Source organism: Capra hircus, chromosome 15, assembly GCF_001704415.2.
Source record: "Capra hircus breed San Clemente chromosome 15, ASM170441v1, whole genome shotgun sequence".
NCBI classification, from domain to species: Eukaryota; Metazoa; Chordata; class Mammalia; order Artiodactyla; family Bovidae; genus Capra; species Capra hircus.
This window is the reverse complement of record NC_030822.1, coordinates 39,706,491-39,732,184: the sequence shown is the minus strand read 5'-3', so window position 1 is coordinate 39,732,184 and position 25,694 is coordinate 39,706,491. Positions and strand designations below refer to the sequence as shown.

The following is a 25,694-nucleotide window of genomic DNA, read 5'->3' as shown; positions in this document are numbered from 1 at the left end:
CAGGATTCAATAGTATGTGAACCGTGAACTTCCAGATATTCAAGCTAGACTTAGAAAAGGCAGAGGAACCAGAGATCAAATTGCCAACATTCACTGGATCATGGAAAAAGCAAGAGAGTTCCAGGAAAACATCTACTTCTGCTTTATAGACTATACCAAAGCCTTTGACTGTTTGGATCACAATAAACTGTGGAAAATTCTGAAAGAGATGGGAATACCAGACCACCTGACCTGCTTCTTGAGAAACCTGTATGCAGGTCAGGAAGCAGCAGTTAGAACCAGACATGGAACAACAGACTGGTTCCAAATAGGAAAAGGAGTACATCAAGGCTGTATATTGTCACTGTGCTTGTGCTTATTTAACTTCTATGCAGAGTACATCATGAGAAATGCTGGGCTGGAGGAAGCACAAGCTGGAATCAAGATTGCTGGGAGAAATATCAATAACCTCAGATATGCAGATGACACCACCATTATGGCAGAAAGTGAAGAACTAAAGAGCCTCTTGATGACAGTGAAAGAGGAGAGTGAAAAAGTTGGCTTAAAGCTCAACATTCAGAAAACTAAGATCATGGCATCCGATCCCATCACTTTATGGCAGTTAGATGGGGAAACAGTGGAAACAGTGACAGACTTTATTTTGGGGGCTCCAAAATCACTTAGATGGTGATTGCAGCCATGAAATTAAAATACGCTTGCTCCTTGGAAGAAAAGCTATGACCAACCTAGATAGCATATTCAGAAGCAGAGACATTACTTTGGCAACAAAGGTCTGTTTAGTCAAAGCTATGGTTTTTTCAGTAGCCATGCATGGATGTGAGAGTTGGACTATAAAGAAAGCTGAGCACCAAAGAATTGATGCTTTTGAACTGTGGTGTTGGAGAAGACTCTTGAGAGTGTCTTGGACTGCAGGGAGATCCAACCAGTCCATCCTAAAGGAAATCAGTCCCAAATATTCATTGGAAGGACTGATGTTGAAGCTGAAACTCCAATCCTTTGGCCACCTAATGCGAAGAGCTGACTCTTTGGCAATGCTGGGAAAAATTGAAGGCGGGAGGAGAAGGGGACAACAGAGAATGCGGTGTTTGTCTGACATCTCCAACTCAATGGTCATGAGTGTAAACAAGCTCCCGGAGTTGGTGATGAACAGGGAAGCCTGGCATGCTGCAGTCCATGGGGTCACAAAGAGTTAGACACAACTGGACGATGGAACTGAACTGAACTGAACTGAACTGAACTGAACTAACTTTGCCAAACACTACCTATATTTTGCCCAAGAGATTAAGTCTGATTCTGATCCCAGAAAATACAGAAGGTAGGGAACACATTGCTTCCAGAGACTGCAGTTTTCAAAATCCAGGCTCTCAGAAACTGTTGGTCAATGTCAAAAATTATTTAACAAATAAATTATATGGAGGAGGAACCTGAAGAGTAAAAATGCTTTGAGGGTCTTCCCTGGTAGTCCAGTGGTTAAGACTGCATGCTTCCACTGCAGGGCATGCAGGTTCTAACCCTTGTCATGGAACCAAGATCCAGCATGCCACATGGAGTGGACAAGAAATGAGAGATTTGAAATAGATTACGTTTTTAGCAGAGTGAGGTTATACTGTAGTGTCTAGAGATGCACCTTTTGGTGATTTAAAAAAATGTCTGTAGGAAAAATCAGGAAAACGCTTAATAGAAGAAAGGCAGAACATTGATTATTTATAGCAGTGGAGGGGTTGTCATGGTTAGTGGCACATGCAAGGGGCCTCTAGGGCTGCTGGCAAAGTCCTCCCTTGACCTTGGTAGTGTTTGTAAGATAGTTCATTGAACTATGCATTTGATTTGTATCCTTTTCTGTATTTGTGCTTTATCATACAAATATTTAGAAAACTTGTTTGACTATTTAATTCTTCATATGTACACTTTTTTTTTTTTAATAGAAGTTCAGTGCTTAAACAAAGTAAGAGATTTTATCCTCCAGTAACAAAAAGGCAGTACAGGACTGATATGTTAATTCCCAGATGTCTTCAGGAAGACATGTTTTTCCCTTATTTATTAATAGGGCACTTTTACTTTCTTGACTGGGAGCTTCAAGAACTGCCTTGTCTTATTATCCTGTGCATCCTTTATATCTGGCATAGTGACTTTGGCACAGAAGGCATCAGTGTTTACTAAATAAATTACTACACCAGCCGTGAAGAAGATGGCAGTCATACCTCCTAGGAGAGTTCTGTATATGGATGAAGTGCATAGAACAGATGATGATCAGCCATTTGAATATCAGATTTCATTATTTTTACTGTCTAGTATTTTGAGCTTAATTATCTTTTGCTTACATATTCAAAATTTACTTTTTCAGCATCTTTCAGCTTATTCTTGATAAGGAAAAGATAAGAAAGGAAAGGAGAAAGAAAGATGCCTCTCAAACAGCATTGTATGCAGTTGTAGTTGCCAAAGCATGTGGTACTGATAATTATGTCTGAAATCATGTTTTTATCACTGGTCATTTTGGTTAGACTATTGTTGAAGGCCAATGTTAGACCATTATCACAGTTGACTACCTGCATTGGGGATGCGGTAGTGGTGGTAGATTTTACAAAGCACAGACAGGAAGCAGATAAAACTCTAAGATACTTTTGTAGCCTTGACTAGTTTTCCTGTGAAAGGCCTAAATGTAATGATAGCATTTCCTTGGTTCTTCTTTCCAAGGGTTGTTATGATAATGAATTTGTTTTTCACAGTTTCAGAGCTATGTTTGCCTGAAGTTGTTATGTGGACTTATGCAATTACCCACCTCATTCCTTAAAATTTTCTGTTAACCAGCTTCATCTTCAACTTAACATGTATTTTATTTATTTGTATCTTTTTATAGTCTATGTGAATTGTTTTTTATTTACCTAAGATTTGTGTTTTGTGTAGAAAATTGTAATTTTTCATGTTAATTAAGATTGTATTTATAGGAACTGGTTTTTATAGCCCCTCTGATTTTTTTAATCCATAGCTCAGGTATCCCTCCTTGACCCAGATAATTTTGTGAAATACTCTTGAGATCTTTTGAGATATATGTTCATCTATAACTTGGTTTCTAACTATAAACACACTCATTATAGAATAATTGTTCCCAATTTTATAGTATACTATTTATTAGACCTTCTTAAAGTCACAGGCTAAAGCTAGTTTGGGCCTTAAGTTACTGTCCCTCTATTTCCATAGTAAAACAGCATTAGTCATGTAACATCTGTATTTATTGAGATATTCTTGAGATATAACGTATAAGTTTAAGGTTTACAGTGTGATGCTGTGATGCTTATATTTATTGCAAAATGATTACTGTAATAAGATTAGTTACCACCTTCATCCCCTCACATAACTATCATTTGTGTGCTGATAACATTTAACATCTACTCTTTTCACAGTTTTTAAATCTGTAATACAATATTGTTAATTATAGTACCATGCTATACATTACATGCTCAGAATTTATTCATCTTATACCTGGAATTTGTATTTTTTGACCAGTATCTTCCCACTTCCCCTACTCTTTGCATACATGTGTACTCAGTTACTTAGTTGTGTCTGACTCTTTGCCACCTTAGTGGACTGTATTCTGCTAGGCTCCTCTGTCCATGGGATTTTCCTTACAAGAATATTGAAGTGAGTTGCCATTTCCTACTCCAGGGTATCTTCCCAAACCAGGGATTAAACCCACATCTCCTGCATCTGCTTGCATTAGCAGGCGGATTCTTTACCAGTGAGCCACCTGGGAAAGCCCTTCCACATCACCTAGCCCCTGGCAACCACCATTCTGTCTGTTTCTAATTTCAGCTTTTTCAGAGTCTATAAAAATGAGAATATAGAGTATTAGTCTTTCGCTGACATTTCATTTAGCATAGTGCCTTCAGGATCTATCCACGTTGTCATGAAAGACAGTGTTTCCTTCCTTTTTATAATTGAATAATACTCCAATATATTATATATGTATTCTTTTCCATTCATCTGTTGATGGACACTTAGGTTGTTTCCATATCATGGCTATTATAAATAATACTGCAGTGAACACATGAGTAGCTCTTAGAGATAGTGAGTTTATTTCCTTTGAATATGTACCCAGAAGTGGAATCACTGTGTAAAATGGTAGTTCTATGTTTTTCTTTTTTGAGAGCCGTCATACCGTTTTCCATAGTAGCTGGACCAATTTACATTCCTGCCAACAGTGTATAGGAGAGATCTCTTTTGTCTTTTGATAGTAGTCATTCTAACTGTTGTGGGATGATTGGCATTTCCTTGATGATTAGCAAAGTTGAGCATCTTTCCATGTGCCTGTCGGCGTTTATATGTCTTCTTTGGAAAAATGTCTGTTTTTTTTTTAAGTCCTTTGCCCATTTTGTAGTCTTTCTTTTTTCCTTTTTGCTATTGAGTTATATGAGTTCCTGTTATATTTTAGACATTAATATCTCAGCAAATAGATGATTTGCATGTAATTTCTCCTGTTCATAGATTGCCTTTTCATTTTGCTGATTGTTTCTCCTGCTGTTCAGAAACTTTTTAGTTGGGTATAGTCCCAGTTGTTTATTTTTGTATTTGCTGCTTGAGTTTTGGGTGTCCCATCTAAAAAATCATTGCCAAGACCAGCATCAGGGAGCTTTTTCTCTGTTTCCTTTAGTAGTTTTATAGTTTTGTTTCTTTTATTTATATAGTTAATCTGTTTCGTATTATTTTTTGTGAGTGGTGTGAGATGGGGTCCAATTTCATTATTTTGCACATGAATATTCAGTTTTAAAGATACTATTCTTTCCCCATTGAATAGTTTTGGGTTTTTGTCACGTATTAGTTCACTGTACATGTGTGAGTTTCTTTCTACACTCTGAATTCTATTCCATTGATCTATGTGTCTGTTTTTATGCCAGTACACGACTGAGCAACTTCACTTTCACTTTTCACTTTCATGCACTGGAGAAGGAAATGGCAACACACTCCAGTGTTCTTGCCTGGAGAATCCCAGGAACAGGGGAGCCTGGTGGCCTGCCGTCTATGGGGTCGCACAGAGTCAGACACAACTGAAGCAACTTAGCAGTAGCATACTTTTTAAAAAATATTATTGTAGCCTTAGAATATAGTTTAAAATCAGGAATTGTGAAACCTCCAACTGTGTCCTTTCTCTGATATTCCTTTGGCTATTCAGGGACTTTTATGGTTCATATGAATTTTAGGATTTATTTTTTTCTATGTCTATGCAAAAATAATTATCAGTTCAGTCACTCAGTAGTGTCCAACTTTTTGCGACCCCATGGACCACAGCATGCCAGGCCTCCCTGTTCATTGCTAACTCCCAGAGTGTATCCAATCTCCTGTCCATTGAGCTGGTGATGCCGTCCAACCATCTCATTCTCTGTCATCCCCTTCTCCTCCTGCCTTCAATCTTTTCCAGTATCAGGGTATTTTCAATAATTTTGATTAAATTGAATTTATAGGTGGTTTGATGCAGTATGGATATTTTAAGTGTTAATTCTTCTGAATTATGAACACGTGCTATATTTCCATTCATTTGTATCTTCCTCAGTTTCTTTCATCAAACTCTCATCAGTTTCAACATACAGATCTTTGCCTCCTTGGTTAAATTTATTCCTGAGTATTTTATTCATTTTGTTGCTACTATAAATGAGATTATTTTATTTCTTTTTCAAATGGTTTGTTGAATAGTTTCAAATAGTTGTAGAAATGCAACTGATTTTTCTATGTTGATTTTATATCCTGCAACTTTGCTGAATTTATTAGTTCTAACAGTTCTCTGATGGAGTCTTTAGGATTTTCTGTGTATATATATAAGATCATATAATCTGCAAACAAACTATTACTTTTCCATTCTGATTTGATGCTTTCTATTTATTTTTCTTTCCTAATTGCCCTGGGTAGGATTTCCAGTACTGTGTTAAAAAGGTGTGGGCACCCTTGTCCTACTCCTGATCTTAGCAAAAAAGCTTTCATGCTTTCACTGTTATATAAAATGTTAGCTGTGGACTTCTCATATCGCCATTCTTTATGTTGGGGTATGTTTTTTTCCATACTTAATTTTTTGAGAGTTTTTATCATGAAAGAATTTTGAATCAGATGTTTTTCTGCATGTATTGAGATAATTATAAGATTTTTTTAAATATTCTATTAATGTCATATATCACAGTGGTTAATTTGTATATGTTGAAATATCCTTACATTCTGTAATTATATTCCACTTGATCATTGTGTATGGTCCTTTCAATATGGTATTGAATTCATTTTCCTGCTATTCTGTTGAGAATTTTCATATATTATGTTAATCAGTAAGATTGGCCTGCAGTTTCGTTTCCTATTGAGTCCTTACCTGGCTTTGTTATTCGGGTACTGCTGGCTATAAGGATTCTTCCTTCCTTTTCAGTTTTTTGAAGGAGTTTGAGAAGAATTGGTATTCATTCTTCTTTAAATGTTTGGTGGAATTCACCAGTGAAACCATCTGGTCCAGGACTTTTCTCTGTTAGGAGGTTTTGGTTATAGTTTGAATCTCCTCGCTCATTATTGGTCTGATCAAAGTTTCTATTTCCTCATGATCTCATCCTAGTGTAAACTTTTTTATATGCATACTTTCTTTTCGCTTACCCATATGTCACCAGCTTTTCATGGACTATTATTGAGTCAATATTTCTGTGTATTATCTCTAATACTAAGTAGAGATTTTTAAAAAAATTATTAAAATTGCTAGAGTTTTTCCTTCAGTTTATCTTACAAACATTATTTTTCCTTTTTATATAAACATCCTTAAAATGTTGATTGTAACCATACTTGCTGTTCAGAAAGTTATTTCTGCTCTTGAATGTTTTAATGGAAAACTTCTGGCATTCTCTTTTTTATCTTCCTCTGGAAAAGCTTCTGGTTGTAATGCTATATAATTATTCTTAAAGTGATACTAACTTTTATAAGCATATCAAAACTAATTTATGTTCCTGAAAAGAAAGAAGAAAGATTATTAGAGGAAAGAATGAAGGCTTAAGTTGTGCAAAATTCTTCTCTTTAAAGGTAACACCTTTAAGAATATGTTGACTGGTTAATTTTTTGAACCACATGATTAATGCATCAGTTGTAGAATGATTTTTGTCCTTTTTCCTTAAATTATCAAAATCTAGAGTCTTGGATCACATTACTGTTTTCATTTAGTTTTCCTAGATCATTCATGTAATATTAGTACTTGATTTAGTCTTTTTCTCAATTACAATTGAAAAAAATGAAGTAGCCATTTTCATTTTTATTGTATGTAATTTAACACATAGTTGGAGAATTTGTGGGCACAAAAGTTTAGATCATTACTATAAATGGAATATTGTGCTCTAAGTAGAAAAGGAAGAAATGGGAAATTTAGTGTTTTACTGTGACTATGTATTATTAGTCATTTTGAGATAGTTTGATTGTCAGCTATTTGTCTTGAGGTTTTGAAACAAATTAAATCTTCTCACTAGTCTGTCTGGAGCACTTTTCTGAAGATACTTCTTACCATGTCTACTTTGTTCCAGAGTCCAAACAAAATTTCTGTAATGCCTATCTACAGGAGTATAATTTTTTTCATCAAATACTTAGAGAACCATTACCATATGTAAAGTCCTGTGCTAGTCACTAGGGATGTAAAGATAAAACAGTCTCATCCTCTTCTCCCAGATAATACTTTTATATGTTTTAAAAATTATAGTACACTGTAATTAGTGCAATAATAGAGATACTAAGAGCTAACTTTTACTAGCTAGAAAAGTGGAAGGACATTCCAGGCAGAGAGAAAGCATAAGCAATGATATAGAGCCATGATAGGCATTCATGAAATAATAAGATATTTGATGAAGCTTGAGCATTCAGAAGTGGTCACAATGTTATCAGGAAACTGATTGCTTTCTTTTAAAAATTAAACAGTTAATATTTATGCTAGGTTTATAAAGGAAACTGTTTTCAAAATACCAAATACTAACAGTCATAACCAATGGGTTGTTGATTAATGTGCTCTGCTTACTAGAATCATATATAGATAAAGTATTTAATATCTGCTTGCTACATGATATCATTTGCCGCTGCTGCTAAGTCACTTCAGTCGTGTCCGACTCTGTGTGACCCCATAGACGGCAGCCCACCAGGCTCCCCCATCCCTGGGATTCTCCAGGCAAGAACACTGGAGTGGGTTGCCATTTCTTTCTCCGATGCATGAAAGTGAAAAGTAAAAGTGAAGTCTCTCAGTCATGTCTGACTCTTCACGACCCCATGGACTGTAGCCTACCAGGCTCCTCCGTCTATGGGATTTCCCAGGCAAGAGTACTGGAGTGGGGTGCCATTGCCTTCTTTGGACATCATTTGAAGACAGTTCAGAAAAATCCTGATTCAAAGAATTTTCCATTTTCCTTTTATTGTGTTTAAATACTAACACTAAATGGTTAAATGCTTCCACTGAATGGGCTTCCCTGGTGGCTCAGCAGTAAAGACTCTGCCTGCCAGTGCAGGAGACTGAGTTCAACCCCTCAGTCGGGAAGACCCCCTGGAGAAGGAAGTGGCACCCTTTCCAGTATTCCTGCCTGGGAAATCCCATGGACAGAGGAGGCTGGGAGGCCACAGTCCACAGGGTCACAAAGAGTCAGGAACAACTGAAGCGGCTTGGCATGCATGCAGTGTATTTAATTCATGTCACATTCAAGGGAATAAAAATGTTCATAACCACTAAAATACACCCATGTATAGTTACCTCATGCAAAGAGTTGACTCATTGGGAAAGACTTTGATGCTAGGAGGGACTGGGGGCAGGAGAAGAAGGGGACGACAGAGGATGAGATGGCTGGATGGCATCACTGACTTGATGGACGTGAGTCTGAGTGAACTCCGGGAGTTGGTGATGGACAGGGATGCCTGGCGTGCTGCAATTCATGGGGTTGCAAAGAGTCGGACACGACTGAGTGACTGAACTGAACCGAACCGATGGTTGCCCAATTGAGTTACATTTCTTAGTTATTTTTTTATTTAGAAGATTTCCATTTATAACATATTTGGAAATAATATACTGAATTTGTAATTAATATGAAACATTGCCTCTCAATGGTAGTTACAGAACTTAACTGTATAAAGTATTAGATAATCTGAGAGGGTAGGGATTTTATTTTTCTTCGTTATTGTATTCCTAGTATCTGGAGCATAGTGGTGGTGGTTATTGTTCAGTTGCTCAGTCATGTCCAACTCTGTGTCCCCATGAACTGCAGCATGCCAGGCTTTCTACCAACTCCTGGAGCTTGTTCAAACTCATGTCCATTGAAGTGGTGATGCCATCCAGCCATCTCATCCTCTGCTGTCAACTTCTCCTCCTGTCTTCAATCTTTCCCAGCATCAGGGTCTTTTCCAGTGAATGAGTTCTTCACATCAGATGGCCAAAGTATTGGAGCTTCAGCTTCAACATGAGCCCTTCCAGTGAATATTCAGAGTTGGTTTCCTTTAAGATTGACTGGTTTAATCTCCTTACAGTCCAAGGGACTCTCAAGAGTCTTCTCCAGCACCACAGTTCCAAAGCATCAGTTCTTCAGTGCTCAGCTCTTTTTATGGTCCAACTCTCACATCCATACATGACTACTGGAAAAACCATAGCTTTGACTAGACGGACCTTTGTTGGCAAAGTGATATCTCTGCTGTTTAATATGCTGTCTAGGTTTGTCATAGTATTTATTCCAAGTAGCAAGCGTGTTTTAATCTCATGGTTGCAGTTACCATCTGCAGTGATTTTGGAGCCCAAGAATATAAAGTCTGTCACTGATTCCATTGCTTCCTCATCCATATGCCATGAAGTGATGGGACCAGATACAATGATCTTAATTCTTTGAATGTTGAATTTTAAGCCAGCTTTTCACTCTCCTCTTTCATTTTCATCAAGAAGTTCTTTAATTCCTCTTGCTTTTTGCCATTTGGGTAGTGTTATCTGCATATCTGAGGTTGTTGATATTTCTCCTGGGAATCTTGATTCCAGCTTGTGCTTCGTCTAGCCCAGCATTTTTCATGATGTACCCTGCATATAAGTTAAATAAGCAGGATGACAACATACAGCCTTGATGTACTCCTTTCCCAATTTGGAACCAGTCCGTTGTTCCACGTCCAGTTCTAACTATTGCTTCTTGACCTGCATACAGATTTCTCAGGAGGCAGGTATGGTGGTCTGAGATTCCTACTTTTTTAAGAATTTTCCACAGTTTGTTGTGATCCATACAGTCACAACACTGTAGTCAGTAAAGCAAAAGTGGATGTTTTCCTGGAATTCCTGGACGTTTTTCTGGAATGCTTTTTCTGTGATTCAACAGATGTTGGCGACTTGACCTCTGATTCCTCTGCCTTTACTAAATCCAGCTTGTACATCTGGAAGTTCTCGGTTCACATACTGGCGAAGCCTATCTTGAAGGATTTTGAGCATTACCAGCATTATTCATGTGAATTGAGTGAAGTTGTGTGGTAGTCTGAATATTCTTTGGCATTGCCTTTCTTTGGGATTGGAATGAAAACTGACTTTTTTCAATCCCATGGCCACTGCTGAGTTTTCCAAGTTTGCTGGCATATTGAATGCAGCACTTTAACAGCATCATCTTTTAGCATTTGAAATAGCTGAGCTGTAATTCCATCACCTCCACTAGCTTCATTTGTTGTAATGCTTGCTAAGACCCACTTGTCTTCACATTCCAGGATGTCTGGCTCTAGGTGAGTGACCACACCACTGTGGTTATCAAGGTCATTAAGACATTTTTGGTACAGTTCTTCTGTATTCTTGCCGCCTCTTCTTAATTTCTTCTTCTGTTAGATCCATGCCATTTCTTTCCTTTGTTGTGCCCATCTTTGCATAAAATGTTCCCTTGGTATCTCTAATTTTCTTGAGGAGATCTGTAGTATTTCCCATTCTTTGTTATCCTCTGTTTCTTTTCATTGTTCACTTAAGAAGGCTTTCTTATCTGTCCTTGCTATTCTTTCAAACTCTACATTCAAGTCTTTCCTTTTCTCCTTTGCTTTTACTTTCTCTTCTTTTTCTCAGCTATTTGTTAGGCCTCCTCAGACTACCATTTTGCCTTGTTGCATTTCTTTTTCTTGTAGGCTTTCAACAAATATTGATCAAATGAATGAGAAATATCCTTTTTCATGACTTTTGTTAAGCCATGACCATTATAACATTTTCTCCATTGTGGATTGGCAGAATTATAGTAAATTATTTAAGGCTTTTGGAAATATAACCTGCCAAGAAAACCAGGACTTTCAATTCCTCAATTTGCCCATTTGAAAGCTGAGACATAATTTTTATTTGTATAGCATATCTTTATTAGAAGGGGAGGTTTCTGGAGAGAAGTTTGTGGTGGTGTTTTTTCAAAGCAAGAAACAAATACCTTCATTAATGTTTGATGTTGTGAATTTTAGATCTTTAACCCCCAAACAAAAGTTAATATCAGGAAGTAATTTTTCAAAATGTTTTACTATTTGGATAGTCAACAGGATGTGTATGTATCATTGTAGTCAAATCAGTAGAAATTATCACTGGAATGTTTGCTTTTCATACTGTTTTTCTCTCCTGTTATTGTGTAGCTTTGGATAGACATTGGCTACTGAAGACTAGGAAACATTCAAGGTTATTTAGAAAACTGATTATGACTAGCAGTTCAAGGAAAATGAAGCCAGCAACAAGTGTTGCTAGTTAGGAATAAAAACATCAATGTAATTTCTTAAAATATCTGAGATTGTTAATTATCTAAAACTTAAAGCATGTGATGTTTAAAAATGCAAAATTTAAGCTATCCATTAGTTAGTCACAGGTAAATTTTATTTTATATTATGGATGAAGTGGTTGGATGGCATCACCAACTTGATGGACATGAGTTTGAGCAAGCTCCAGGAGTTGGTGATGAACAGGGAAGCCTGGCATTCTGCAGTCCATGGGATCGCAAAGAGTTGGACACAACTGAGCAACCGAACTGAAATAATTTTCTGGATAATGAGAAACTTACCTTTTAAGCATTAGACTGTTACCCCTAACTCAATTCTAATACATGAGATGTTAGCCTTTAGTAGTAAATATAGTGTAATATTTCACTCCTTGCTGTCACAAATTGATTCTACTAATGTAAGCTCTCTAAGGAGAGCTGCATACCTTCCTTCTTCACTTTTTATCTAATACTACATGATGCTGGCCATGACTTTTATTTTCTGAGATTATCAAAATGGATTTTTTTTTTTTGTGGGTATTACAGTGGATTCAGAGGGGAGTAGAGAGGGAAAAGTTCTTCCCCAGAGTCTTCAGGGAAAAAGTTTGGATTCCTTCCTAATGGTATACAGACTCTTCATAAACCTGCCCTTGGCAAAACTCCTTGTAGGTCTTCTGAATGCCTTTCCTTCCCTCAGTCCTTTGTTTCTTTGCATGTGGTCGTCTGTCAACTTTGAAAGTCTTAGTGATCTCGTTTCCCTAACTCTAACTTCTGCTTATCCTTAAAACTGCAACTCGAGTGTCAATTCCTTTAGGTGGGCCCAGTGTAACCATAAAGGTCCTTAAAAGATGGAAGAGGGAGATATAGTGTGAGAGTGGTGCACTCTGATTCACACAAGAGGGAAAGACTCAACCAACCTTACCAGCTTTGATGATGGAAGGGGGCCATGAGCTCAAGAATGTAGGCAATTGCTAGAAGCTGGGAAACCCAGGAGTAGGGCTTCTGAGTTTTAAGCCATTAAGTTTGTGGAAATTTGTTATAATAGCCATGGGAAATTAATATAACTACAGACTTTTTTAAATATAAATTTTAATTTTTAAATACTTGGACCCACAAAAAGTTGTTAAAATGGTACAGCAAACTCTCAGGTTTTGACTTCTTCAAACTTGCTTAGGTCTCACATCTTCAGAAAATAGTATTAGACCAATCATGATCAAAAGAAACAAAATATATTAAAACTGAAGACATACAAAAGCAAATAAACTCCACTGTCTTATTTTAAACTTTAATCAAAATGTACTTGCTTTACAATATTGTGTTAGTGTCTACTGTACAGCAGAGTGAATCACCTATATGTATTCATACATTCTCTCTTTTTTGGATTTCTATCCCATTTAGGTCACCACAGAGTACTGAGTAGAGTTCCCTGTGCTACACACTAGATTCTCCTCAGTTATCTTAGTAGTGTGTATATGTCAGTCCCAATCTCCCAGTTCATCCCAAATCCCCTTCTCCCCAGTGGTGTCCATACCTTTGTTCTGTGCATCTGTGTGTCTGTTTCTGCTTTGCAAATAGGTTCATTTGTACCATTTTCCTGGATTCCACATGTATATGGAGTTGTAAGGTTTGGGAAATGAAGGTTTGGAGGGCAGGTTGCTTGTTAATTTCCTGCAGTCTCTCTCCTTACTCAGCCATTAGCTCTAGTAAGACAGGAACTGTGACTGTTTTGTGGGCTAATGCATGCCCCAGGGCTCAGGAAAGTGTCAGGTATATGGTAGGCACACAGTAAATGTTTGTTGAATAAATGAATAATAAAGTCACCTAGAAAGTTATGGACAACCAAAACAGGAATCCAGGGCTCTGCTCCCCCAGGCCGGGCTCTATCCATTGAACCAGGAAACCTAGATTATAGAGCGAGGCTGTTGTTCAGTCGCTCAGTCATGTCTGACTGTTTGCAGCCCCATGGCTTACAGCCCACCAGGCTTCCCTGTCCTTCACCATCTCTTGGAGCTTGCTCAAACTCATATCCATTGAGTCAGTGATGCCATCCAAACATCTCATCCTCTGTCATCCCCTTCTTCTGCCTTCAGTCTTTTCAAGCATAAGGGTCTTTTCAAATGAGTCAGCTCTTCTCATCAGGTGGCCTAAGTATTGGAGCTTCAGCTTCAATATCAGTCCTTCCAATGAATATTCAGGACTGATTTCCTTTAGGATGGACTGGTTGGATCACCTTGTAGTCCAAGGGACTCTCAAGAGTTCTCCAACACCACAGTTCAAAAGCATCAATTCTTCGGGCGCTCAGTCTCACATCCATACATGACTACTGGAAAAACCATAGCTTTGACTAGACGGACTTTTGTAGGCAAAGAAATGTCTCTGCTTTTTAATACACTGTCTAGGTTGGTCATAGCTTTTCTTTCAAGTAGCAAGTGTCTGTTAATTTCATGGCTGTGGTCACCGTCCACATTGACTTTGGAGCCCAAGAACATAAAGTCTGTCACTGTTTTCACTGTTTCCCCATCTATTAGCCATGAAGTGATAGGACTGGATACCATGATCTTTGTTTTTTTAATATTAGTTTTAAGCCAGCTTTTTCACCCTCCTCTTTCGCCTTCATCAAAAGGCTTTTTAATTCCTCTTTGCTTTCTGCAATAAGGTTGGTGTCATCTGTGTGTCCGACTCTCTGTGACCCCATGGACTGTAGCCCACCAGGCTTTTCTGTCTATGGAATTCTCCAGGCAAGAATACTGAAGTGGATAACCATTCTTTTCTCCAGGGGAACTTCCCAACCCAGGGATTGAACCTGTGTCTCCTGCATTGTAGGCATAGTCTTTACCATCTGAGCCACCAGGGAAGCCCCCAGTATAAGATTTAGCAAATGAATAAATGTGTTTATGTCCATAGGATCCAGTGTTTTCACTGGAAAAAGGAACATACAACTATGTATTGGAGTCGGGAGACTCTGCTAGAATAGATTGGAACTGAAAGTAATGATATGGACTTGGATTTCTCAAATACATGTATATGGGTATATATGTATGTGTGTGTCTGTTATATGCATGTATATGTGTTCATATATGTGCATGTATCTACTCTTATCTGTAAAAGTAACCCTAAAACAAAGATACCTTGGCAGAAATGATCTAGCATTTACCCTAATACCCTCAATTCTTGATTTTTAAAAGCCATTTCTAATGGCTTTTAATGGAAGGAACCAGGCCTCCTAGGAGAAGTGACTAACTTCAGAGCAGGGACAGAGTAGGTAAAATATGAGCCTGGATTATTTTGTCAAGCTAGAAAGTAAGAAAGAACTTACAAAAGAAAGGGTTCATATCATAGGGACACAGGAACTAGGTTAAAGGGGTGACCGTTGTCTAAGTTTAGGACTCAATGCGCACAAACATAGTTAAAATCAGTAATAACCTATAGAATGTTGGAATAAAAAAATAGAAATCCATGAGTCTATACTGATGATGGATATATAAATAAGCAGGTAATGGGGGAATAAATGAGAGTTCTGATTATTGCTGAATGTTAAGTGCTAATTTCTAACTGGTTGAATGTGATTGGCAAAAGCATTTTATAATCCTAATAGTAAAGACTGAATATAATCATAATAGTAAAGACTATCTTAAAAAAAAGAAAAACTAGAAACCAATACAAGAATAAAACTTGTAAATTCAAAAATGTATGGAGATTACACAAAATGTTCTTAAACAACCAGTGGGTCAGTGAAAAAATCAAAAGGGAAATCAAAAGTATCATGAGGCAAATGAATATGGAAAAGCAAACACCACAACTTCCACAATGCAGCAAATTCAGATGTAAGAGGGACGTTAATGGTGATCAATATCTGCATTAAGAAAAAAGAAAGGTCTCAAACATCCTAACTTTACCTTCCAGGGAATTAGAAAAAGAAGAACAAATGAAGTCTGAAGTTAGTAAAGGAAGGAAATAACTTAAGATCAGAGCAAAAATAAATGAAATAGAATGAAAAGACAGTAGGAAAGATGAGCGAAACTAAAAGCTGTTTTTTTTTTTTTTTAAGATAGGTAAAATTATAAACCTTTAGCTAGACTAGGGAAAAAAAAGAGAAGACTCAAATACAATCAAATATGAAAGAAGGGTCATTACTGATGATACCCCAGAAACACTATGGATGATAAGCAACTACTGTGATCACACCAATAATTAGATAACCTGGAAGAATGAATAACTTCCTAGAAACATAAAACCTACCAAAACAGAATAATAAAGAAATAGGAAGTCTGAACAAGACAGTTATTAACAAGGAGATTGAATCAGTAATCAAAAACATCCCTAAAATAAAAGTCCAGGACCATACGGCTTCACTGGATGAATCCAATGAAAAATTTGAAGAATTAATAGCTGTATATTAGAGACTGTCCTGAAAAATAGAAGTGGGAACTCTTCCAAACTCATTTTACAAGGCCAGCATTACCCTAATACCACTATGGTATTAGGACACTATGAGAAAAAGAAGCTACAGGTTTCACATTTTGAATTTAGATGCAAAAATCTTCAACAAAATATTGGCAAACCAAATTCTACAATATGGTAAAGAATCATAAAATGTGATTGAGTAGGATATACTCCTTGGGATGATTCAGTAAGCAAATCAGTAAATTGTTCTCTTTGAAATGGTTAATTTTATGGTATGTGAATTTCATCTCAATGAAAATAATTTAATGCTGTGGAAATGCTCCATCCTAAGCAACAAAGCACAGCACAGCAAAGAAACAGGACACCTAAATGAAATATTAAGCTTTGAATGAATCCTGATGGTAGGGGAGAAGTTACAAAGAATAATTTTGTGTCAGAATGAAATAAGAATACACATGTAAGATTAGATTTAAAATATTCAGTTCAGTTTACCCACTCAATCATGTCTGACTCTGTGACCCCATAGACTACAGCATGCCAGGCTTCATTGTCCATCACCAACTCCCGGAGCTTGTTCAAATTCTTGTCCATCCAGTCAGTGATGCTATCCAACCATCTCATCCTCTGTCGTCCCCTTCTCCTGCCTTCAATCTTTCCCAGCATCAGGGTCTTTTCAAATGAGTCAGCTCTTCACATCAGGTGGCCAAAGAATTGGAGGTTCAGCTTCAGCATCAGTCCTTCCAATGAATATTCAGGACTGATTTCCTTTAGGATGGACTGGTAAGATCTCCTTGCAGTCCAAGGGACTCTCAAGAGTCTTCTCCAACACCAAAAGCATCAATTCTTCGGTGCTCAGCTTTCTTTATAGTCCAGCTCTCACATCCATACATGACTACTGGAAAACCATAGCTTTGACTAGACGGACCTTTGTTTGTTGCCAAAGTAATGTCTCTGCTTTTGAATATGCTGTCTAGGTTGGTCATAGCTTTTCTTCCAAAGAGCAAGCATCTTTTAATTTCATGGCTGCAGTCACCATCTGCAGTGATTTTGGATTAGACTTAAAATATTGCAACATGTTAAATTTGCTGAGGGGGGTAAACATACTGTGCTTAAGGAAGATATTATCTTTATTCTTAGGAAAAACATGCTGACATATTTAAGGGTGAATGTCATGATGTGTATTGTCACACGGGTCAGAAAATGTGTGTGTGATTTTAGAAAGAGGCAAGGTATGCTTACACATAAAGTACAAATGTTAAAGCAAATAGAGCAAAATGCAACATTAGGTGAGTCATTGTGAGGGATATTTGGGTACTCTGTTCTTGCAGCTTTTTTGTAAGCTTTAATTATTTCTAAAGAAAAATATTTAATGTTATCTATTAGGTGGCTCAGTGGTAAAGAATCTGCCTACTAGTGCTGGAGACACAAGAGACACATGTTCAATCCCTGGGTTGCAAAGATCCCCTGCGCAGAAGGAAATGGCAACCTTCTCCAGTGTTCTTGTCTGGGAAATTCCATGGACAGAGGATCCTGGAGGGCTATAGTCCGCAGGGTCACAAAGAGTCCAAAACGACTGAACAACTGAACACACACATGTTATTCAGTTTAATAAATGTGGCATTATAAATATAGCTGAAACTTCTTGCGTATGCCACCTCATCCCAGAGATAATACTATCCTTTATTCGGTTCTCTTTATTCATGGATATATCTTTATATAGTCTATGTTTGTACTGATATATACCTGAACGGTATATAGTAGCATTTTGTATGGTTTTAAGCAATATATAAATGCTATCATTCTATAGAATCACTTTGTACCATACTTTCCTCATTCAACATTATATTTGGGAGAGTTGTTTACGTTGATATATTAGTACTAGCTCTCTTATTTTCAGGTTGTAAAGGTATCCCTAAAGTCTTAGTAATGTTTTAATCTTGAAGTCACAGGTATAAATGTTATAGACCTACCCTCTACCAAAGCCGTATCACTTGAAAATGTTTAAATTTCTTTAATAATTATTTCACTTTATAAATTTTGAATAATAAAGTTTTAGTTTTAGTTTTTTGTTTTAGTCAACATTTGCCATCTTCAGTCAGAAGTTTAAGTAAATTCAACTTAAATTTTACTATAATTTATTTTTCATTCTTATATTTGGGATGTATCCACTTTTTTCATTATTTAAATACTTCTGCAATGTTCCTCTTTGTACCTTATCTTCTTGGGTACACATGAAAGTTTCTATGATAAATAACTCAAAATGGAATTATTAAAATTACTGCATTTACTAGATACCAGGGTATGTGCCTGTGCATCTTAACTTTATTTATATTCATCACAGCAGTGTATATGATCCTTTCCCTACCATCTTCATAAAACCTTAGAATTGTCAAATTCTAATTTTGGCTATTGTAGTAGGTTTAAAATCATACATCCTGAATTTTTTCGTTTGAATTTTTCTGATTATTAAAAGTGTTGGAGCTTCTTTTCATGTTAATCAGCCATTTTTATTTCCTCTTAATGTAAATTATAAATTCATATTATTCTCCTATGTTGCTTTTTTCTTGCTTTTAGAGGAGATTTTTTAAAAATTGTCAACTATATGCTATTTCCAAGAAGTAGAGAAAGGGTGATGTAAAAAGTTGGAAAAAAGATATAGTAGGAAAATTTCAACAACAAAACTGGTTTGGTTATGTTAACCTCAGACAAATTAACTTTAAAAGGGAAAAAAGTTAGAAAAAGGCCAAGCATCTAAAATAGAAATTTAAGTACAGACCTTGGAGATGAAGTTGAAAAGAAGGTAATAGTATATTTCCAATTAACTAATATATTCAGTGAGTGTACACTGATTTGAAGAATAAGACAAACAAAACTGAAAGTTTGGGAAAACAAATACCCATAGGCTCTTTGGAATTCATGGTTTAACTAAATATTTTTCTTCAGAGATTTTTTAAGTGTTGGCTTTTTCATTGCATGTAATTCTAAGGCTATGTTTCTTGGCAGCACGTAATAAAACTAAATGCATTTGGTAAGCATTTGCTCTTTGTGTTTTCAGGAATTCAAAATGTCCTCAGCCTCTTTTGTGCGGTCCTTACAGAAAATAAGGTTCTCTTCCATTCTGCAAGTTTCCAGAGACTTAGTGATGCTTGTAGAGCCCTGGAGTCATTAATGTTTCCTCTTAAATATAGGTGAGGGTTTTTATTTGGTGTTTTTATTTATTCCTAGATTATGCATTACTTATCAATGATCAATTAAAGCATCATTTCACAACAGTTTTGAACAACAAGGGCATATTTTACAAAGTTATGCTGTTATGAGTCATGATTCTGATAGAAATCTAGCCTGGAATTTGGAACTTTTCCAAGTTGCCTATTATTGAGTGTTGATTCCTTTCATGAAAAAGTAATCAATTTAAATAGTATTGTCAGCAACATTTAATTCCCTTTGAATATAGTTGGAGATAAAAGTCTTAAGATAGTACTGATTATTTAATATTAAGAAATTATTGTTAATTCAGGCAGTTATAGTGGTATTATAGTTTTACTTTTAAAAGAGCCCTTACCTTTTTTAGATATATACTAAAGTATTTATGTATACGTGATATGGTATCTGGGATTTGATCCAAATAATGTGGTAGGAAAAAGAACAAAAATGGGTACAAATATATATGTGACCATGCATTGGTGATTGTCAAAGCTGATTAAATACATGAGGCTTTATCTTCCTTTTTTCCCCTCTCTTTTGGGGGCAGAGAGAGATGTTAATTTTTTTGTAATAAAAAGTATAAAGGAAAACAGTGATGACTGAGAGTGCTGTAAGTACAATATTTTATTCTAATTTTTTTATGAATTTGTTAATCACAGTGACCTAGAAAAAATTTAGACAGTCTACAGATTTTATTAAAAATATTTTTTAACCTGTGTGCTTTTTTTAAACCTCCAGATAAGAGAGCATTCTAAACTTTAATTTTGTACCTTGCCTTTCTTACCAAATATAAAAATCAAGTAGAGAAAATGTAACTCAAATGATTGTTTTATATAGAGAAATACATTATCACCAGTGTGTGGGGGGTGGGGGGTGTTCCATCAGGAAGTCAGTGTTACCAGCTGATGTCAGATGTCTATGTAAGGAAAAATTCTTTCAAGCAAGTTTGAAAAACTTAAAGAGATTGCTTGCCTAGAGGGGTAAGACATAAGAAACCTGCCCTGCTTACTTCATATCTTCTTATATCAGATCATACCTTTCACATGAAGAATCTTTAAAATCTCTTTTCCTCCCAAGAATTTAATATTAACAACTCTGAGAATATTATTGATAATTTCTAAACATAGATAATCTAAAATTCAAAAAGTATAAAAATGAAAGAAAGGTTTGTTGTATTATGGAAGAACAAATATTTCTCACATGTATTTTTATTATTTCTAGTTACCCTTATATTCCTATTCTCCCGGCTCAGCTCCTGGAAGTTCTGAGTTCCCCAACGCCTTTCATTATTGGAGTACATTCTGTCTTTAAAACTGATGTTCATGAACTTGTAAGTATTCATCTTAAAATTGCTAGTTATTGAGGTCAGGGGTTTCTTACATTTCTTTGAGTCCTGCTTGCCTGCTAAGTTGCTTCAGTCGTATCCGACTCTGCAACCCCATGGACTGTAGCTTGCCGGGCTCCTCTGTTTTTGGGATTTTCCAGGCAAGAATCCTGGAGTGGGTTGCCATGACCTCCTCAGTCCTATACCACTTCAATTAATTACTATTTTCAAATCTGTTCCATTCCCAATAGAAAGGATTGGCTGGAAGCACAGCATCATTAAAAAACCTAAATACATTAATATTTCCTCACAGCAAGTACAGGAGATTTATAAAGTGAATTCATTAATCTTTTAAAATTTCCCTCTTTTGGCATATTAAATTTATCTTTCTATATTCTTCATCTCACATATGAGAAAGGAAGATAAAATTATCCATTTTTAGCAGTCTATTTATGCTTTTATTATGAGTGCTTTAATCACATTTTGAAATGAGGTCTGTGATAATGCTACCCACTCCAGTATTCTGGCCTGGAGAATTCCATGGACCGTATGGTCTATGGGTACACAGAGAGTTGGACACAACTTAGCTACTTCCACTTTTTCACTTGCAGAAAGCAAAAAGCATTTGCAAAGGAATGAAGGGTTTTGTTGGAATACAAGTTTATTGTGAGCTCCCCCCCACCACCCCCAGATTAGTCTGTTCTGAATACTAAGTGGAAATACTAAAGGAGAGAAAGTAATACTCTGTATTCAACCAGCTCTTAAAAACAAGTTTACTTCTCTGTAGTGTGCTTTAAGAAGGACTGTAACAAAATTGGGACTTCATAGAAGGACATTTAGGATTTCAAGAGTTTAGAAACCATATTCTTTGAGGGCCTAAGAAAATGTTCACAGGTAATAACCTAATGTTATTTGATAGCTAAAGATTAATATTTAAGTAGCTGTCATAGAAAGAAGGGGTAGAGGCTGAAATAGAATCAGTGGGTATAGTGGATATAGAAACAAATTTTTGCTCGGTCTAAGAGTTTTCAACTAAATAGAGCTGCCCAGTGATGATGAATGTGTCTCCTTATGTGAAGAGTACTCTAAGTAGAGTACAAAGACAGATTGCATGACACTTTTCAGGGAGTTTAAGAAAAATTCTTCATTGAAAGGTTGGGTTATATGACATCTGTGATTCACAAATCCTAAAGAGTTTGTTATTCTAATTTGATTTTAGTTATAAATGCCAGTGAAGAGGTAAGCTCTGTAGGTACTTTTGTATAATTACAATTGTAATCAAATCATAATTGTCATTTAAACTGACAGAAGACCATTGCACATTGCAGTTATAAACAGGACCCTCATTCTTTTTTCTGACTTTATATATTGATAATTTTTTAACTTTGATATCAACATATAAAAATATCTGTAAATGCATAAGCATTAAGTCAAACCTCATTAGTACTAATTAAAAACTCACTCATTTGGTTTGTAGGCAGTTTTTTTCCCAGTAAATAAAAACAGTCTGTGGAAGTTAGACAAACCAAATATTGACAGAAGTGAATTTCTTAACTTTTCATTGAATAAATTAGAATTAATTTTAATCCTGTTAGCAACATAATACCTTCCATAATTTTGACTGGTTTCTCTATTACATTTTTCATGTTATTTTAAAATAGATTTTGTAAAATGCTAAACATTAGTGATTTAGCTACCTGAACAGTGCTGTTTCGATATATACTAGTTGCTTTGCTTGTTAACTCTTACGATTACTATGTTATTTAGGATATGGCTGAACTACTATAATAAAGCATGCAAAATGCAATGGCTTAAACAAAATGGAATTTTATTTAACACTCATGCAGCAGTTTGTAGAAGTGTTCCATTATGTCAGACCAATTTGTTCCATGAACTCATTCAAGGAAGGACCATGCTGCTTTGCTTCTTGCTTCTCCACTAGAATCCGCTTAGGCATTGTCATCCTCTGAATGTGTTCAAGATTGGGTTGTTAGTTCATAGTTTCAGCGATAGTAAGAGGAAAGAAAGCATAGGAGGGCCTGACTGGACCTCTATTTTGAATGCCTGAAAATGTGCACATCACTTTTCATGTTCCTTTAGCAGAAACTTGGTCATATGTCACATCTAATTTCAGAGGAAACTGGGAAATATACAGTAGCTGAAAATCAGTCTAGAAAGACATTTTATTAAATAGATTTTTTTTTAATCTTCTTCAGTTAGATGTAATCATAGCTGACTTGGATGGAGGCACTATTAAAATTCCTGAATGTATTCACCTCTCTTCCCTTCCGGAACCACTTCTACAACAGACTCAAGCAGCTCTTTCTTTGGTATGATATATTCTTTCTTAATTTACTTAATTTCTTGAAGTATTTTTCTCTTGATTTAAATCTAAACTAAGGTAATTGGATATCATTCATTAACAGTGTAATTACTTAAAAATGAGTTACATGTTCTTAAAATATATATATGTATTCTCATATAGTGTTAGAACAGGATAATTTACAAAATATTATCTAAAGAGTATACTCTGAATCCTAAGTGAATATTTGTTCTAGGTATTAGAAACACACCTCTGAAAATAAGACCAGACTATGCCTCAAAATCCTTGAATCTCCTAACTTCCCTCATTAGAAGCTAGCACCTGTTCCCTTTCCTTCACCTTTCTCAATGACATCTCATTTCTCTTTGGTACATGTGCTTCTTGCAAAGCAGTGTGATGAGGACTGGCCAGTGTTTCCAGCTTACTACAAAAAGATGTAACTTACTGATAAATGTCAGTATTCTGTGCATTGAAGCTATAAGAAATCTTGTGATCTGAGTGTTTCTCATTGAAGCAAATTTATTTTTTGTCAACCTTTGTTTATTTTTAAAAGCTCAAAGCACAGTATTTTATTTTACTGACAACCTTTTAGTAGCCTACTTATCCATCATCAGAAATTTGAAACTTAGAAATTCTTCATTCCCTTTCAAGCTATTACTAGAATTAAGGCTTTCATATTCTTCTTGAGTAGTATTCTAGTCTGAGCTGTTTAAAATCTTTTTCCCCCCTTAAATAGGAACTTAGATAGGAACTCAGAAGTCTAGGATTACCAAGAGGGGTTTTATTTTCAGAAATTTCCAAAGTTGTGTTGGTCCTTGTGTTGTTGTAGTGGTATGTAGGATGGAAACTTTTAGAGAAGACTGACTTGTTCCCAATATAATTTGTAATCTGAAATACCAAGTGTGATAGAGTAAAAAGAATACTAGGTTAGAATTTAGGAGACCTAAATTCCAGTCAGCATCCTGCCACTGGGTATTTTTGAGCAAATCACATTCCATCCTCTGTTTCTTAGCCATTATCGGTAGGATGAATGCTTTATATAAAGGATGACAAATACCTCTTTCCCAGAGTGAAGTATGGAGATGATTTAGGGTGGTATGTGGCAACTTTTAAATTTTAATAGTTATATATTTATTATAATGTTTATTTTATTAAAAATAGCATACAAAACCTGTGATTTCACAGATGATATCTTCTAAGAAAATACTAGAGTTAAAGAGATGAGTTGTTAAAGACATTTCAAATAAAAAAATTAGCTAAACAATTATGTCGGTGGTATATGGATATAGCAAAAGCTAAGAACATAGTATTTGAGTGCCTGAAAAAGTTTTATGTTTCTAGAAATATTAAATAAGTTTAAAAATATTAATGTACATTTACTTAATGATGTTTTCAGTTATTGAGGGATTAAATACCAAAATTAACATAGGTTAAGATTTTAGTTCTTAAGTGCGTGGCTTTTGGTAGAGGTTTTGCTGCACCCTGTTAAACCTTAACCTTCAACACTTGTGCCACCAAATTTGACAGTGAGTGGAATGCAGAGTTGGTAAGACTGAGTATGCCTGTTTACGCAGTCTTCAAACACCTTGCTGGATCATATGCTGCAGTGTGCATAAGCGTGTAGGACTGAAAAGAGACCATATTTCATGGACTGTGTGGGAGATTTTGACATACAAGTATATCAGCTTCATTTGGTCAGTAAATAATTATAATCAGATGATTACACAGTGTGGTAATCAGGGACATTTTTATAGACATGAAGATGTTACTATACTGTGATAATGATTTGATGACTAGATTATAAATATTATTGATGTTTTGGTGTCGTTCATAAGTATTGTTTTGAGCTTTTTGGTCTATTGTAAGAATATAATACCAAATCTTCAGTATTTGAAAGTAATTCTGCAAAGACAAAAATTTGCTGCTTGCTGATGCAGAATTATTTTCCCTGTGTAAGCCCTGCATGGATGTGTCTTTCCCACATGCCCCCTCAGCCTGCCTTCCTTCAAAGCCTAACACAAATGTTGCCTTCTCTTTTGGGGTTGAATTAATTATTATATTCACATATTATTACTTTATATATTTATAATACTTGTCACATTGTGTTATACTGTCACCCCTCTGGACTGTGAGGTTCACAAACTTATTCTGTTTCTTCTCAGTATTTTCATTAATTAATTTTTAATTATATTTAAAAAACATAAAAATAAATGCTTTAAATTTTCAACTGTATGGATAAATAGCTCTGCCCTAGACGATCCTCTCTCAGAGGTGACTACTATTTTATATTTCAGAACTTTACATTTTCATTTCTGTTTATATCATATAAATGAAATATATGTATATGGTATACTACTATATATAGTAGTAGCTTGGTATTCGGCTGGTAATACTGGTGGCTCGGTATTTGGCTTCCCTGTCAGCTCAGCTGGTGAAGAATCTGCCTGCAATGCAGGAGACCCCAGTTTGATTCCCAGGTCAGGAAGATCCCTTGGAGGAGGGATAGGCTACCCACTCCGGTATGCTTGGGCTTCCCTGGTGGCTTAGCTGGTAAAGAATCCGCCTGCAATGTGGGAGACCTGGGTTTGATCCCTGGGTTAGGAAGATCCCCTGGAGAAGGGATCAGCTATATTCAAATAAATGAAACCAAACTATGTGTGTTTCCCTGTAACAGGTATTTTAATTGAATATTTGTTTCTTGAATATCTTTTCACATAGTACATGCAGAGCTGCCTCAGCTAAT

The 25,694-nt window shown here is 35.9% G+C and overlaps 1 protein-coding gene across 2 annotated transcripts in view; it reads left to right on the top strand.

Moving 5' to 3' along the window:
- Nucleotides 1-25,694, top strand: part of SBF2 (SET binding factor 2) — a 495,886-nt gene that overhangs the window by 250,939 nt on the left and 219,253 nt on the right. For both annotated transcript variants that reach the window (XM_018059528.1, XM_018059527.1), the window contains exons 7-9: nt 19,156-19,288; nt 20,526-20,634; nt 22,845-22,958. In XM_018059528.1, coding sequence (XP_017915017.1) covers nt 19,156-19,288; nt 20,526-20,634; nt 22,845-22,958 — 356 coding nt within the window. The remainder of the gene's footprint in view (nt 1-19,155; nt 19,289-20,525; nt 20,635-22,844; nt 22,959-25,694) is intronic.